Source organism: Anoplophora glabripennis, unplaced genomic scaffold (genome assembly GCF_000390285.2).
Source record: "Anoplophora glabripennis isolate ALB-LARVAE unplaced genomic scaffold, Agla_2.0 scaffold525, whole genome shotgun sequence".
Classification (NCBI taxonomy): domain Eukaryota; kingdom Metazoa; phylum Arthropoda; class Insecta; order Coleoptera; family Cerambycidae; genus Anoplophora; species Anoplophora glabripennis.
The window spans coordinates 106,115-121,241 of record NW_019416791.1 but is presented as its reverse complement, the minus strand read 5'-3'; the positions used below and the strand labels follow the sequence as shown (position 1 = coordinate 121,241).

General features: G+C 31.4%; 2 protein-coding genes across 2 annotated transcripts; one reads left to right on the top strand and one right to left on the bottom strand.

Moving 5' to 3' along the window:
* The first annotated feature begins 2,742 nt into the window (after positions 1-2,742).
* LOC108911579 lies at positions 2,743-9,908 on the top strand. Its single transcript, XM_023455458.1, has 3 exons — positions 2,743-3,169; positions 6,523-6,761; positions 9,645-9,908. The coding sequence occupies exons 1-3, from the start codon at positions 2,743-2,745 to the stop codon at positions 9,906-9,908; spliced, it is 930 nt and encodes a 309-aa protein (XP_023311226.1).
* Positions 9,909-13,373: 3,465 nt separating this feature from the next.
* On the bottom strand, positions 13,374-15,061 carry LOC108911582 (cytoplasmic phosphatidylinositol transfer protein 1). The gene is made up of 6 exons (XM_018716558.2): positions 14,812-15,061; positions 14,605-14,753; positions 14,421-14,517; positions 14,285-14,356; positions 13,960-14,214; positions 13,374-13,901 (listed from the first exon to the last, which is right to left on the bottom strand). Exons 1-6 carry the CDS (start codon positions 14,860-14,862, stop codon positions 13,635-13,637), a joined length of 891 nt encoding a protein of 296 aa, XP_018572074.1. The 5' UTR covers positions 14,863-15,061; the 3' UTR covers positions 13,374-13,634.
* Positions 15,062-15,127: the final 66 nt, after the last annotated feature.

Below are 15,127 nucleotides of genomic sequence, written 5' to 3'. Positions count from 1 at the left end.
TCGCATGGGCGCTACATAACTTTGTTATTTTAAATGGAACACCCTATATATTATTGTATTTTTAAATTCCTTGGTTAATATTAGGTAGAGTTTATTGAATGTACATGGTGTTTAAAACTTACCATTTTCGAGATAATCAGTTGTTTTTGAAAAAAATCACAATTTCAGCTCTCTAAATGAGGCTAGATAGCTTCTAAACCGTAAGAGTTAGAAACCTGCAGTCTCCACAGTTCGTTTTGGCATAAATTAATTATCTTGTCATCTGTGAGCAAAACGTGTACGTTATTCAGACTCGAAAATAATGAGACTTACATTTAATAATCTTACGAGTTGAAAAACTTTTATTAATATTAATTGTCATGGGTGAATGCAAAATTGAATGCCCTTTCGACTGATATAAGGTTGTCCATACTAATCTTTAACAGTTTTCCAGAAAAATCAGGTTCTGTTCTAAAGTCCGAAAAAGTAGCTATGTAACAGCGTCAAGAAGGCCTTGCAAAACCACTTTTCTCTAACATTTTATCAGGCCTAGGACTGACAGTGTCAATATTTACTGGCATGTTTAAAAAGTGGTTTGACAAACAAAAATAAACCACTAACAACACCTAAAACAAAACGCAAAACGAAACAAACTGAAACTCGGAACAGAACAAGGAAAAGAATACTTAGACCGCTGACTTACATCAATTGCTCGAAGTGTCCTCCATTTTGATTAATACACAAACGAATTCGGTTTTTAAAAGATGACAGAACATGACCCGTTTAAAAAATCATCATCTTGATTTAACATCTCAAGTGCCTACTGACAAAACTCCAATCTTTGCTTAATGTCTACTTTTAGTAACTCTTGGTGCAATTGGATGCGATAAGGATGTGCTGTGCTGTGCTTTTGTAAAATCCTATGTATCGACGTTGTACTAAAACAATTGCAAGGTCTTCTTGACGCTGTTACATAGTTACTTTTTTGGACTTTAAAACAAAACCTGATTTTTCTGGAAAACTATTAGAGATAAGTATGGGCAACCTTAAATCAGTCGAAAGGGCATTCAATTTTGCATTCACCGAAATGGAACGCCCTATAAAACTAAAAATATTTTCTTTACATGGACCACATGATTCCAGACAACTTTTATTAAAACCAATTTTTTACAGTGTTACAGACAAATCCCTCTAGGTGGAACACCCTGTATATTATAATATTTTTAAACTTTAAACTCACAATGCACATCTCTAAAATTAAACTAAATCTAAAATAATACATTCTAATATTCTTTAACTATTCATAGTCATTGATTACGATGAAAAAATTTGTAATATGGCTATTTTAAGATTTATGCAACCAGTTATATCAGTTGCCAAACCTTAAATGCTGACTAGTGGGATACATAATTCAAAAATATTTAAGTTCAGATGGGTGAAGGTACTTATAACATAAATCGTAAATTTTTATTCGATATCTATGAAATTCTATTTATTTGTCCAGTTCACCTCGATACAGAACCGTATCTAGGACCAAATATTAAAATGCAATAAAATTTGCAGAGAGAGCACGTTTATTTCCAGTTTGATACTTTTTAAGATATTGTATGTTCCTAAAAGCTTACTGTGGTAGGTGGAACATTTTTTTCTTCTCTAGACCAGCTATATCGTATTGGCCCTGACTACGGTTCTGCCTCGTTATACTACAACTTATTTTGTAAGGCTTTGTTCTGTATTTTTTTCCCATACCTCTATTTTGGGTGAGACCGCAATTTTCGCTGAAATTTTCGTAACTAGTAACATTGATAGAAAAATACTATTTCTCACTCAACGCTAGTAGGCATTGCCGGGACTCTCGTCTTCAGCGGCTGCTCAAAGTGGTAGTGAGGGTTGCTGAACGCCTCTCATAGCACCATCTACACGAATACTTGGGGAGAGCACGTCGGTCTTTTTCCATTTTGGATGATGTTCTGCTTAGAGGTTTAGTCAATGCTCTGATTTGTTCTTAATATTACCGGATACACATTCGGATTAACATTTTTTTCACTATTTTTTTCACTGCTTCTGTATCCATACCGCTGTCTTTTAGCACTTTTCCACTGCATTTGAGCTTGGCTTTATACTTTAAGATCCTTGCCACAGGAAAGGCAGAGGGTCCTGGGCAAAATGGAAGCTAGACTGCTAACCTAGGTCTCGAACGGTACGCTCGCAGCAAATTTTTAACAATGTTTTGAATTAAAAAAAAAAATATTGTAAATTTTAGTCGAATAACAAGGGGGTATCTTAATGAAAGCTAGTAAAAGTTTAAAATCTGTATGCATGTAAGTACTTATTTCTAAACTTTAAAGGACCATAACTCGGTTTTATCGAAGGTTTTTTGTTCGGAAGGAAAACTCAACAAAATCGCAAAAAGTAGATCTGCTTCAGTTATAATTGAACATTGCTCCTAAAATAAGTCGTTTCGAAACCACGAGAAAAAATTTAAAAAAGGAACATATGTTTAGTTTGTTGAATAATTTTCCATATTAAAAACAATATAGATAAAGCGTGAAAGATCTATCAATCGGTGGCAATATTCTCGTCCAGCTGTCGCGTCGCAATTACCCTGAAAAATGCAACGGGGTATATAGAGCTTTTATCGATTTTCCACAGTTGCCTAAATTCTACGACGCGTAGAACGCGCTGTTTCCCTTCCTTTTTGTTTGTTTTATCTAAATAAAGAATATCAGATCAATTCGAGTCTGTGACAGTCAGTGTGCAAAAATGATTGAAAACCGAGAGAATAACCCTTACAATCCCCCAGCTACCAACGAAGCTGTAACAGAGAAGGTGATAAAGTCAGTGATATTTATATTGTTAATAGTAGTTTTAGCGAGATTAGTATTATATTATCCTATGAACGACTCCGAAGGAAACGATTTCGGCATTAAAAACCAAACAGAAATTAATCGTACAGATGAGAACATCAGCGAAATCGAGTTACATGTCACTGAAAATATCGTGAGAGTTGAACCCAAGATTATAAAGCAACCCTCGTGTCCTAAATCCGACATGCTGGTCATCCTTGATGAAATTTGTTCTGACTTGGTGCTGAGAAATGAATTGTGTACCCCTGAGGATTTTTACGATAAAAGGAAACATAGGAATCCGAGGATTTCAAAAAAAATATCGAAAAACTTGGAACCTAGAGGTAAATCTCATTTGCATTGTAATAGCGAAAATGTGCAGTTTAAGTATCTACTAAAAATATCATCGAGATTATCGTAATATTTAGCAATGTTGATTTTAAAACATAAAAAAATATTTTTCCAATTCGTTCCAATTATATTAGAAGGTCAAAGCGTTTATAAATCATCAAAGTTAGGATCAGTTGTACATTATTAGATGTACGTAAGTACTTATTTTTTTATGCAACTTTATTAATGTATACAAAATTACATATTTTTTGTGCTCTTTATACAATGTCTAAATATTTCCCGTACCTACATACGGAACTTGAAACTGCTGCAAATTACTTCCGCAAAATGAATAGTTTTTCTAAAACGCTTTGTCGGATTTAAATGATATAATTTGGTATGCTAGTACAAGTGTACCTATATATATATTTTTAAATAGTTACAGAAGTAGGAAAATCTAATCCATCATCAACGCATTTTCGATACATAATTATTATCGAAAATGAATACTATTTCTAGTAACACATAACTGGGTCAAAAACTCGATTAAAAAAATATCACGATCATTTCAAACTTCCCTTGTTATGACATCAAATTTAATGCTCGAATAGAAATAATCTCAGAAAGTAAAATTTGATAAATTCGCAATATAGAGAATTGGAGATATCTAAAATATTCATATTATTATTTAACATGTACAGGGCTTTAACTCAAAATATAAAAGGAAAAGTGACTAACCAAAAAATTTGAAAATAACTTTTCTAGGACTTTTTTTTAATATGAAAATAAAAATGTACTACTTAATATCAATAATCTTAATTTTGAAAACTTGTAGATATATGTTCAATATTTTAGCAAAACTGCATATACACTGTGTCCACCAATGGGGTTGAAAAGAGGGAAAACGCTATTTTTCATTTTATTTTTACAATATATAATTTTATCTTTAAAAATTAATAATAGACTATGCCAGAGATGAAAAACACAAAAATAGATAATCTTTACTGAACATTTCATATACAGGGTATTTGTAAATAAGTGCGAAATATTTTAGGTTGTTGCCGAAGTTATTTTGTGAAAAAAAGTTCTTATAAACGTAGGTCGAAATATGCTTCGTTTCCGAGAGTGTTTAAATTTTAATTTTTTATTAATTTTTATTAATTATTTTATTAAATAGTTTTAAAGATATTGACTCGAAATTTGATGGTTGTATTTTATTTAGAAATATTGCAGCAGCGTACTAGATAATGTCCCAATAGAAATTAAAAATGCACAACTTGCAATAAAATGTGTTTTTTTTTTTTCTCTCAAAAACGGTGTATCCTACGAAAAAAAACAATTTCATTCAAGAATTGATGGCGGATTTCTAAAAAAATATCAAAACGGGAAAAGTCAGTAGCGTACCATTTATTTTTTAAAAAGGATTGTGGCATTATCGCACGAACGCCACTGGTGCAAGTAGAAATATTCGGATCACCCCAAAAAAAAAGCACATTTATCCTTCCAAAGCGTTTTTCAAATTTCTAGACAATATCTTTAAAACTGTTTGAAACAATAAATGAGAATAAATAAAAAATTAAAATTTAAACATTGCATTTATTATTTCGATCTACCTTTATAAGAACTTTTTTTCACAAAATAACAAAACATCCTGTATACAGGATGAAATCGTCGAAGACATACGTTTTCATAATAAAAAAAATTGAGTAGAACATTGGTAAAGGGATACGATCCTACTTTATTAAAAAGTGATTTTTTTAGTTAAAAAAATAACTAGGCCTTGTTACGAGCCATTTTTTGTATAATTGAAATATCGTTTTCATATAAGATATCGAAAAATTTCAACACAATGATATTTTTTTATTTGAATGAATTGTAAAATCAGAACCAATTATCACAAAATTTGGCACATGCAATAGAAAAAACAGCTTTACCTGCATTTTTTTGGATACTTCTAGTGACTATTCCTTAAAAAAATTACAAAAAAATCTAAGTGGCTTCGTTAGAAACCCCGTTTATAACTTTTCAAAATGACTTTCCGACAATTTGCATGAAAGAACATTTGATATTGTATTATTCGAATAAATCAAATATTTGATGATAATAAAATCAAATAAATATAGAAAATATTTTCTGGTAAAGATTAATAAAATAATGAATTATATAAAAATCGGCAGAAATACCAAAAATTTGCAAGACAAAGCTTGACTAAGGACCTTATCTTCCTAATAATGTAAAAGCCGCTCATTTTCGTAAATACTTGAGCTACGACCTAACAAATTGTATATATTCATACTCAAATTCTAATATACCAAATTTCACTTAAACTTGGAATATTCTGTACAGATGAATATAGGTAGGTACACAACAGACATAGAATATTTAACAATCAGATTTCTTACTCCAAGTTGGCCCGAAAATTGTTATATTAACACATAACCAGTGGCGGCTGGTGCGGACGGGCTCTGGGGCGCCACACCGCCTTAGAAATTTTTGTAGTAAAAAAATCTAATTTAAAATTTAGTTTTAAATATTATCTACATAATTAAATAGATTAGCCTTATGAAACACATTAAAAAGGAAATCTTAAATTTGGAATGACATTGAATACGTTGGTTCCTTGTAGCTAGCCTCTAAACGTAGAAAGTCTTTACAGCGGTGGTCATGGTTACCATCGCGCAGCAGTGAAAGACAGAATGGGAGTAACGCATATTACTATGAAGTTTGGGCTCTATTTAGTCCATCCGTAACCAAATAATAGTTTTCACCGCTTTTTTTTATTATCAAACGTAATTTGTTTACGTATGGTGTAAAATTTTGGTACAAACATATTGTTTCTTGTATTTTTTGAAAGATTGTAAAAGTTTAAATTTGATTATAACAACAGACTATCAACACTTGCAATATTATCTATTGAAAAATCAGTGGCGCAAAAAATACCAATACAAAAAGTATTTGAAAATATTTCGGACAAAAGCAGAGGATTGGACTTTCACTATAAAAAATAATGTTGAGCATATTTATCCTATATTTCAATAGTTCTTAAAATGAAATTATTTATATTTGATCAATACTTTGTACCTCAATTATTGCGCCCTCTTTGGTAAGGAAGTTAAGTGCCGCTACTGCACATAACTTCAGTTACCTCAATCTTAGAGTAGAACCTGTCAATTCATTGATGTATAGATAACAGGTTAATTTTAAACATATTTTCCCGAAGCATTTTTTGCAAAAAAATACAGGACGATAAAACTTTAGATAGGTACACAAACTTGTAGTCGTAGATATTTTTAATTTTCAAATTTCTTAGTTGTAAAATATCAGTAACACTAAACGATTACTCCTACATTATGAACATTTTCAGTAGCATCTATAATGAACTATGTGGTTGGCGGCCTGTTGATCACGTCACTGGGGGCGGCGTTGCTAGAACTTTACAAGGCGAAGAAACAGGTGCCAAGAAGGAACGGGAAATGTCCGTTGAGCAGGAAAAGTTCCCTGGCCGATCTGACCGTCATGAAACATCAGAGAAAAGAACTGATTAGGAGAGAATCCATAATGGAGTTACCAGAGGAAAGTCCACAGTCAAAACAATTGGGTAGGAAGGTGTCCAGGCCACCTTTGCGTTTAGATTAAGGTAGCGCATTTGGTGGTGTTTATGTTTTGTGTCGTTCTGTCGCAAATAATAGAATTTAAACGAAGTAAAATCGTAAACTTGCTTCATCTCGTCCCAGCAGAATCTGTGTAAATATTTACTGAGCTAAATCAAAGATGGTGCCTGTGTAATTCGCGGTTACTATTATCTAGTCCATGGGCGTCCGTAGAAAATTTGCCAGTGGGGGGCAAGTAATGGTCACAAAATAATCAATCATTAAATTTGATGATTTGGTAGCACAGAATTTTGAAGAAAGAGAGGCAAAGGTAAATACACACATACAGACCGACCCACCTAACTTCGCGTTTCTGACTTGGGCAGAGATGTGTGTGTATTGTAGATACTTTGTTAGGATTCCCACTAAACATTTTTCAGTTTCTGACATGTTTCAGAAACGTTTCCATTTTTCTTGAAACGTTTCATAAAAAATCCATGCAACGTTCTGGTAACCCAATAGAAACCAAAGATGTCCTCCCCAAAATACGTTTCCAATGAAACGTTTCAAAAAATTGGTTTCAGTAACATTCTTTTTATGTTCCATTTATGCCCTCGATATTTTTGTTTTACGTTTCAGTATATTTTCAGAAATGTTTGAGTAACATAATAATTTTATTACCATATTGTTCTCATAATGCTCTCAACTTTAGATCATTTTCATTTCAAAAGCGTTTTTGAAATAGTATAAATAGTGTGAGTATTTTTTTAAATATCTCTAATACTCCTTTGTGATATTTTTATTTGTATTGTGAATGACTTAATTCGAACTAAAAAAAGTTACATTGTATATTAAAAAAAATAAATATGCTCTTCTAGTTTGGGGATGCGGCAACTTTTACTAAGAATTTCTTTCTTTTTGAGAAGCCACTGAAAAAAGTTTCTAATATGGATTATGAATTTTGCCATTCATCGTACAAATAAAAATATCACAAAACAATATCAGAAGCATTAAAAAAAAGCTACACATTTTATATAGTTCAAATACGCTTCTGAAATGGAAATTTTCTAATGTTGAGACCTTCATGAATATGGTAACAATGACGAACTGATAATTAGAAAAAGTTAGTTATGATTATGAATCTTAAAATGGTAGGTACATGAAAAACAAATAACATTACTGAAAAATAATATAAAGTTATAATTTCTTCTACGCATGGTCAATATTACATATATCCTTTTAATAATAATAAATTATACAGCAGAAATAAGGATACAAAATGATATCTTGACAAAGTAAATATCTGTAGGTATACCTAAACTCTTTTATTTAAGCATGCCTATACACATAAACAAATATAAACATTTGTACAAAATATAAAATAAATGACGTCTATTTCACTTGATTCATCCATATTTCAAATAGTTCTCACTGACTAAGTAGTTGCTCTTCAAATTATATCGAAACGTATAGTTGTTGTTCCATTTTCTTAGTTCTTGTCCCTTGTCCTCTTGTCTGTAATAGGTAGTGGGTATAACTATATTTAGGTAGATGTGACGCAAAATTGGAAATCTCTTTACACATATCGTTTTAAACATTTTGCATCAATATTCATTATTTTATATGCACCTTACAATAACCACAACTGCACACACTACAAATTATCACATAAAATAGCGTCAAAGTAAAGATGAATAACAACGAAACCAAGCAAACTGACAAACCGCAAACCTAACCTAACATAATACGAATTGAAACGACACACGGGAAACAAATAAACTCGGGCTGTTACGCGCAGTCTACGCAAGTCACGAACATACATTTTTTCTAGACTTGTGTTATAAATATGCTACCACATTTTTTTTTCTAATTATGTCTTTATATAACAAAGGCAAATGAACTAACGCTTGAGAAGGATTGGGGATTGAGAGCAAAATTTAACTAATGCCGAATGTTCCATAAGATAAGCAAAAATAGCAAAGGGTTGTTCGTCTGTTATGTTTCCGAGATCGAAAGGGAATGTTTCGAGTAATGTTTCAAACTCTCTTCAATTGTAACGTTTCGGCTATGTTTCACTAAATAAGTTTTCAAGTGCTACATTTCTGTAATGAAACAGAAACGTTTCTAGTTAATGTTTCAAATGTTCAGTAAAACATCTCATTTGCAACGTTTCATTTACGTTTCGTGTTTAGTGGGTTAATTTCTACTTATGGCTAAAAGATATTTCCCTTAATGTAAAATCAAATTAAAAAATATAATTTTTAACAATAATAACTGAACTTTAATTTTTATAAGAATTTTTATGCTCTTGAACGAATTGGAGTATTAGCCGTATGAGCAAATGGTTTGTGAATGCATTGCCACTATTATATTTCAAAAAATTCAAAAAGATTTATCCGGCTTTGCATCTAGAATCCTCAATTATCCCTTATTAATAACATGTTTTAAAACAGAAAAGCATTTCCTAACAAGTCATAGTATTTTAAAATTTAGACAGATATATGCATCTGGATAAAATACCCTTGAGCTCTGAAATGCGCAAATTAAAAAGAAAGTGCATTTGATGTAGATAGAGATAGAAATACACGCAGCAGATAACCCATAGCAAATGTATATAGTTCCCCACTCCACTACTTTGCCACTGCACATCCTACCTTCAGAACTCAAATGAGTTTAATTTACCTGTACAGTGTAACGTAACATAGTAACCTAATAAAGAAATGTTTTATTTAGTTTCAATTCAGAAAATTTTCAGAATTTCGAAGTAAAATGTTTCAACTAAATAATTGGAAATTATTGTGAATCTCCACATACCCTGTACTTCCTTTCTTTATATACTATTATTATGATGTCACTATAACATTCAAATTCATTTTAAGGCTCTGTTCCCCCTCTTCAGCGCCTCTGTTCCTTCTCTGTAGGATCGAATGCAAGCATGTCTTACAAAGACAGTGCTACGGTAAATGAAGAGGAAGTCACAGAACTTGTAAGCCAAATTCCCACTGTCGAAACTAGAAGATTCTCAGTTGGTGACAGTAGGAGGCCGTCTATTTTAGAGAGAAGGATTTCTAATGACTACCGAATGATGTCAGTCGAAGGGAAGAGACCTTCCATTGATGATTCGCCAGAAAAGAGGCATCATCGGCTAGTATATAGACATTAAGCTGTGTAGTTTGGTTTGCAGTTGAACAATTGTCGGGCTGGTGAAACTGTTCAGAGTTTCTTCTCAGAAGAGAGTGGTATGTCTCTTTCAAAAAGTCCGAAAGTCTAAACTGAAGGTGTGGCAACCAGCCAGAAATTGTTCAAGTATTAAATAATATAAGTAATATGTCTAGTTAGACTGAGACTGTATGTACCAGGTGGTCCATTAAGCACTGGTGTGTAAAGTTATATTTAAATTTACTTTTTATCCATATATAGTCCAACTTTTCAAAAGATTTATTCATGTTGGACCATCTGGTTCTCCACCAATCAATTATATACTGTTTCGATTTTTATGTAGCTACCTTTATTTCTTTCTTATTTGAAACTAAATGTTTTTATATATTGACACAAAATAATTACCTGCAGTGTTTTTAACTAAATTCGATTTTAGTCATAGGCACGCGGACCTAAAATTAAACAGGATTGACATTTAAAAAATATATATAAATATGTACAATAATAAATAATATAATAAATACAAAATGTATTACTTGATGAGAATATTTTCAATAAATATTTGGAGCAGATATGCTGTTTTTTAAGGGCTAGATTAAAAAGTTTTTTCAAAAATTCTATAGCTTATATAAAACAAAAAGCAAAAGAAGCTACATGTTTGGGTACCTAACTCTTGAATACTTTTAAAGATATTTTTTTCAAAATTTGGTAGTTTCTAGGAATGCTAAATTAGAATATATCACCATCTGTCTCCACTTGACTGAAGCGACCAGCCCACTTGCTGGGTAACTTGTTTCTATTTCTTTTTTGGTTATTTATTTCAAAGACGACTCAAGGATTTGGAGCCCAAAATGATAATGCATGCAAAAAGAAAAGAATATAGGTATTACTAATTTTCTAATTTTTAATCAGATGCCTATGACTAAAATATAATTTGGTTATATTGGAATAATCGCTTTGAAGGTAAATATTTTGTTTCAAAATTCAAAATCTTTCAATTTAAAATAACGAGATATAAGGATGATTTCATTCAACATGAAACACAACATAAATATGTATGTTATAGAGACTGCACTAAAATGTTTAATGTGCTACATATTATTTTATATTCACTAAGAATACCTATTGTATTCTTATGCAAAATAGACCTACAATTTTTTTGAGAATTCAAAACTAAATATTTTTTTATTATTCGTTGTCACTTATGTTTTATATGAATATTTAAATAAAATATGGTACAAAAATATTTAGAACCAGTCCACGTTTGAAAACAAAATACAAAAAATACACAGCTCTACCATATATTTGATCTTAGAACATTTTTAAGAATTCTTAAATACACACGCAATTTCCATTCATATTTAGCACAAACAATTATTTTTAAAGATATTTGTTGGCACAGAACTATTTAGTTTTACTTAATTATATAGTGATATATTTTTCCAATTAGATAATTTATTCTAATTATATTTATAAACCTGATATATTTGTACTGTTTACTGTTGTGATTAAATTGACGTTAAAATTGTGTTTCAAATTTATTTTATCAAAGTAAAGCTGTGTAAAAGACCAATTTCAAACTAGTCACATCCCAAAACTTGTTACTGTACATATACATCAATTTCCTGAATTTATTTACTAGGCCATTGGTCAATAAAATAACTTAGTTTATAAAATCTTTTTTTAAATAAAACAAATTAGAAAAAATTTTTATAAACTTATTGACTTATTGACCAATGCTAATGGCCTAGAAAATAAATTCAGGAATTACATACATAGAAACAGTTTGTGGCGTTACTTTAGTTGTGTCGGTTTTTTTGTGAATGAAAAACAAAAATAAATAACATACCTACATAAGCCATATATTATGTAGATGAAAATATACCGATTGTACAGGGTGATTTCCTAAGTTGGGTCATATTTTTTGTAACTCATTAAAATAGGGCGATTCAGAACTTATCCAAAAAAAAAAAATTTGGATGTACAGGGGACTTACAAATACAATTTTGTAAAAAAAAAATCAAAAAGGGCAGTTCGAAAATGATTTAAATATACACTTCTGCACGGCACTGGAAATTGGTCGAGTGTAAAAGTGAGATACACAAGGCGAAGTGTAATAAAAAATGGACAAAAACTTGAAAGAAACTCGCAAAAAATAAATAGAATTTTTGCTTTTGCCGCTATTGTTATTATTAATTAATGAAATTAATATGTGGTTTTACTTAATAAAATAATTTGACATGGCTGATGTTACAACTGTTCAAAATTTTATCCACCTACCTGTAAACACATTTGGACCCGTCTTACACAGCTTCTACGAACTAACACAAATGTCGTCTTGCTTCACCGTAACACAATCGTCATCTTGCTTCACCATAAATTAAAACGATATCCATCAACTCCCAGTTGCTATACACGTACGCCATGTTTGACACTAACTACTAAAAAACTATTGTAAATACTATCACAATGACGTTAATACTAATTGTAAAATCGGATTTCAGTATTCGGAGTCGCTGGGGCCACGTGGCTCTCCACGCGCATTGCGCAAAGTGCACAACAAGAATGACTATAGAGACATACAGTAGGCCAGTGAAGTAATGGTGGATAGCACTTCAAATTCAATAATTTTTTCTAGGAAATTTTTTTATGTTATTGACTCCATTTTTCATAGCGCATCTATTCCCAAATTTTTTTGGATAAGTTGTGAATCACCCTGTATAAGTCAAATTATTCAGCCAAAAATATTTAAAAAATGCATGATAGGACAAGATTGAATTCTTTACGAAGCCTAGCTTCAATATTTATACAATAATGCAAGGTTGTAGCTTGGAATCATGTAACATAGGATCTAGAAACTTCCACTATAAGTGAGGATTTTTAAATCTGCGGAAAATTTAAAGTAATTAAAAAACTTTATATACAGACTTGCAAGCAAATTAACTGCTTAATTTTAATTTAAATTTTTGCTAGCGGAAAGTATAACTTTTGGCTTATTCTGATACAAGGCCTTACTCGTTTATAATTTTTTTTGACTTATTCTGGAACAAGGCCTTACTCGTAAGGCACTACTCCTAATAAAATAAGCACATAATTAAAAAGATATACAGACATACTTTTTTGGTAATTTATTCTTTGAATATAGGAAACACTACATAACATCTTTTATAAAAAATGTTTGAAGACTGCTAACTGAAACAAGCTCATTGGAATGTCCAGAAAAATAACACTCAGAACTATTATAAGGGAATCATAACCGTGGTGTATTACAGAACATTCATAAATGTTTATAAGCCAAGTGTTCGCCAATTTATGTAACCAACATTACAGTACTAGTAACAAAAAATCTAAATCTTGGCATCACCAATATTAATGATTCATTTACAATGAACAATGACAAACCATTACATCTACGCTCGAGATAATGCGATACGGATTGGTTGAATAGAATTTCCTGAAAAATTACACCAATCACAGCCGATGGAACAGAATGTTGTTTTTTAATATAATCTTGATCTTGTTTTAATATTTTTTACCAAAATCTAATTGCCAACTTGAAGGAAATAAAGTTACTGTTCTAAAGAAAATGAAGGTTCTGTACTAATTTAAGCACCAACAATTCAATAGTCGAAACACACTTTCACGACATTTTAAGATTTTATATTGCAAAGCTAACAGTAAACAAAATAAATACATATAATCGTAATAAATAAAATTGCACATCTTAGGACTAAAACCAGGAGAAGTACCCTCTTTTAGAGGGAGATTTCGGGGTAAGAGGAGGGCTGCCAGTCAAGGAAGGATTCAAGTCTGCAGCCAACAGATCTGGTGTACCTGGAGAATCGGTATTATTAGGAACACTCTGCTGCAACAAAGAATTCGTTTGGTGCTGTAGTTGCGCCTCATATTTTCTCACATCGTCCATATTCATTTCTATCCACTCGTCGATCCAAGCGAAAGCTTGTCGGTGGCCAAGAAGTAGTACTTCCCGGACACACTGGACAGAAATTTTACCTAGTAAATTCATAAAGCAAAAAATAAACATATTTACTTACTGAATGCACAAATTCTTCCACTTTAGTTTGCAAACCGAACACTTCGAAAGAGGCATGCACCAACTTGTAGGAACACATTATTGGTTGGTAATTACTTCTCCAACCGTCCACCAAGGGGCCTCTATGAGTCTTTTTGGACTTGAAGAAACGTGGGTCTTCCTCTTCTTTATAGTGTTTGGCTGAAACCTCATCATATGCAATGTCTATGTGGTCAACGATTCGTTCAGCTAATTGCTCTGGTGTTAAATTCAGACACTAAAAAAAAGATATTATAACATGAAATAAATCTATCTACCCATCAAAAGGGGTAACAGTTCTTACTCACATTTTCTGTACATCCATTATTATTTTCATATTTCGTCTCAATGGATATATTAAACCTTGGAATAAACGAACACTAAAAAAGATATTAAATAAATAGTTACAACTTCAGTTACAAAGAAGTACAGTGTAAGCCCTACCGTATATTCAGTGATTGTAAAAGGATAATAGTTCCAGGCTTTTTCAGTTACATAGAAGATCTTTGGAATAATAGCCTGGACCCAATATGGAAGACGGCTAAAAATATACAGAAGATGGCACACACTTTTATATTTTTGTAACAAAGTTCACTTTTCAACAATTGATGTTAAATTTTAAACATACCTAGACAGATGTATTCTTTTCTCGGTAAATTGGCCCGTTCCATGTTGCTCATCTACACACTCTTTATTTTCTACAACTTCTACTCCTTCTCCATCACCAGATTGTTCCAGACTGTGTCTTGCAATCATGTAAAGTTGACCAATTTGATACTAAAGCAGATAATTTAAGAAAAAGTGTGTTCAACAGTTTGTAATCAAATATAATTACCTCCTCAACGGTCATTGGCATGCATATCCTATACTCTTTAGTTAAAACCATTTTTTGCTTTATTTCAAACTAGGTTAAGTACAGAAATGAAGGAATATACGTTGACAACTGACAACACAAATCTTTACATTGATTTTAAAAGTTAACACTGATTTATTCTTAACCAATAAATTAAAAAAAATTGGAGTCAATTTATTTAATTCAAAATTAACTTTCTCATTTAATTTATAATTGCACTAACTGCGCTGGATTCCCTGCTTTCCACTAGAAAGAAACTAAAAATTAAATTATTTTAGGGACATTTAATTTAACTGAC

Bases quoted from the DNA above. Each gene is read 5' to 3' on its own strand.
- LOC108911579 (XM_023455458.1), top strand. From the start codon at position 2,743: ATGATTGAAAACCGAGAGAATAACCCTTACAATCCCCCAGCTACCAAC. The intron at 3,170-6,522 runs GTAAATCTCATT...CATTTTCAGTAG, and splicing joins GAAAAACTTGGAACCTAGAG to CATCTATAATGAACTATGTG. The intron at 6,762-9,644 runs GTGTCCAGGCCA...CCCCCTCTTCAG, and splicing joins CAAAACAATTGGGTAGGAAG to CGCCTCTGTTCCTTCTCTGT.
- LOC108911582 (XM_018716558.2), bottom strand. From the start codon at position 14,862: ATGGTTTTAACTAAAGAGTATAGGATATGCATGCCAATGACCGTTGAG. The intron at 14,357-14,420 runs GTAGGGCTTACA...TATCTTTTTTAG, and splicing joins TTACAATCACTGAATATACG to TGTTCGTTTATTCCAAGGTT. The intron at 14,215-14,284 runs GTGAGTAAGAAC...TCTTTTTTTTAG, and splicing joins ATAATGGATGTACAGAAAAT to TGTCTGAATTTAACACCAGA.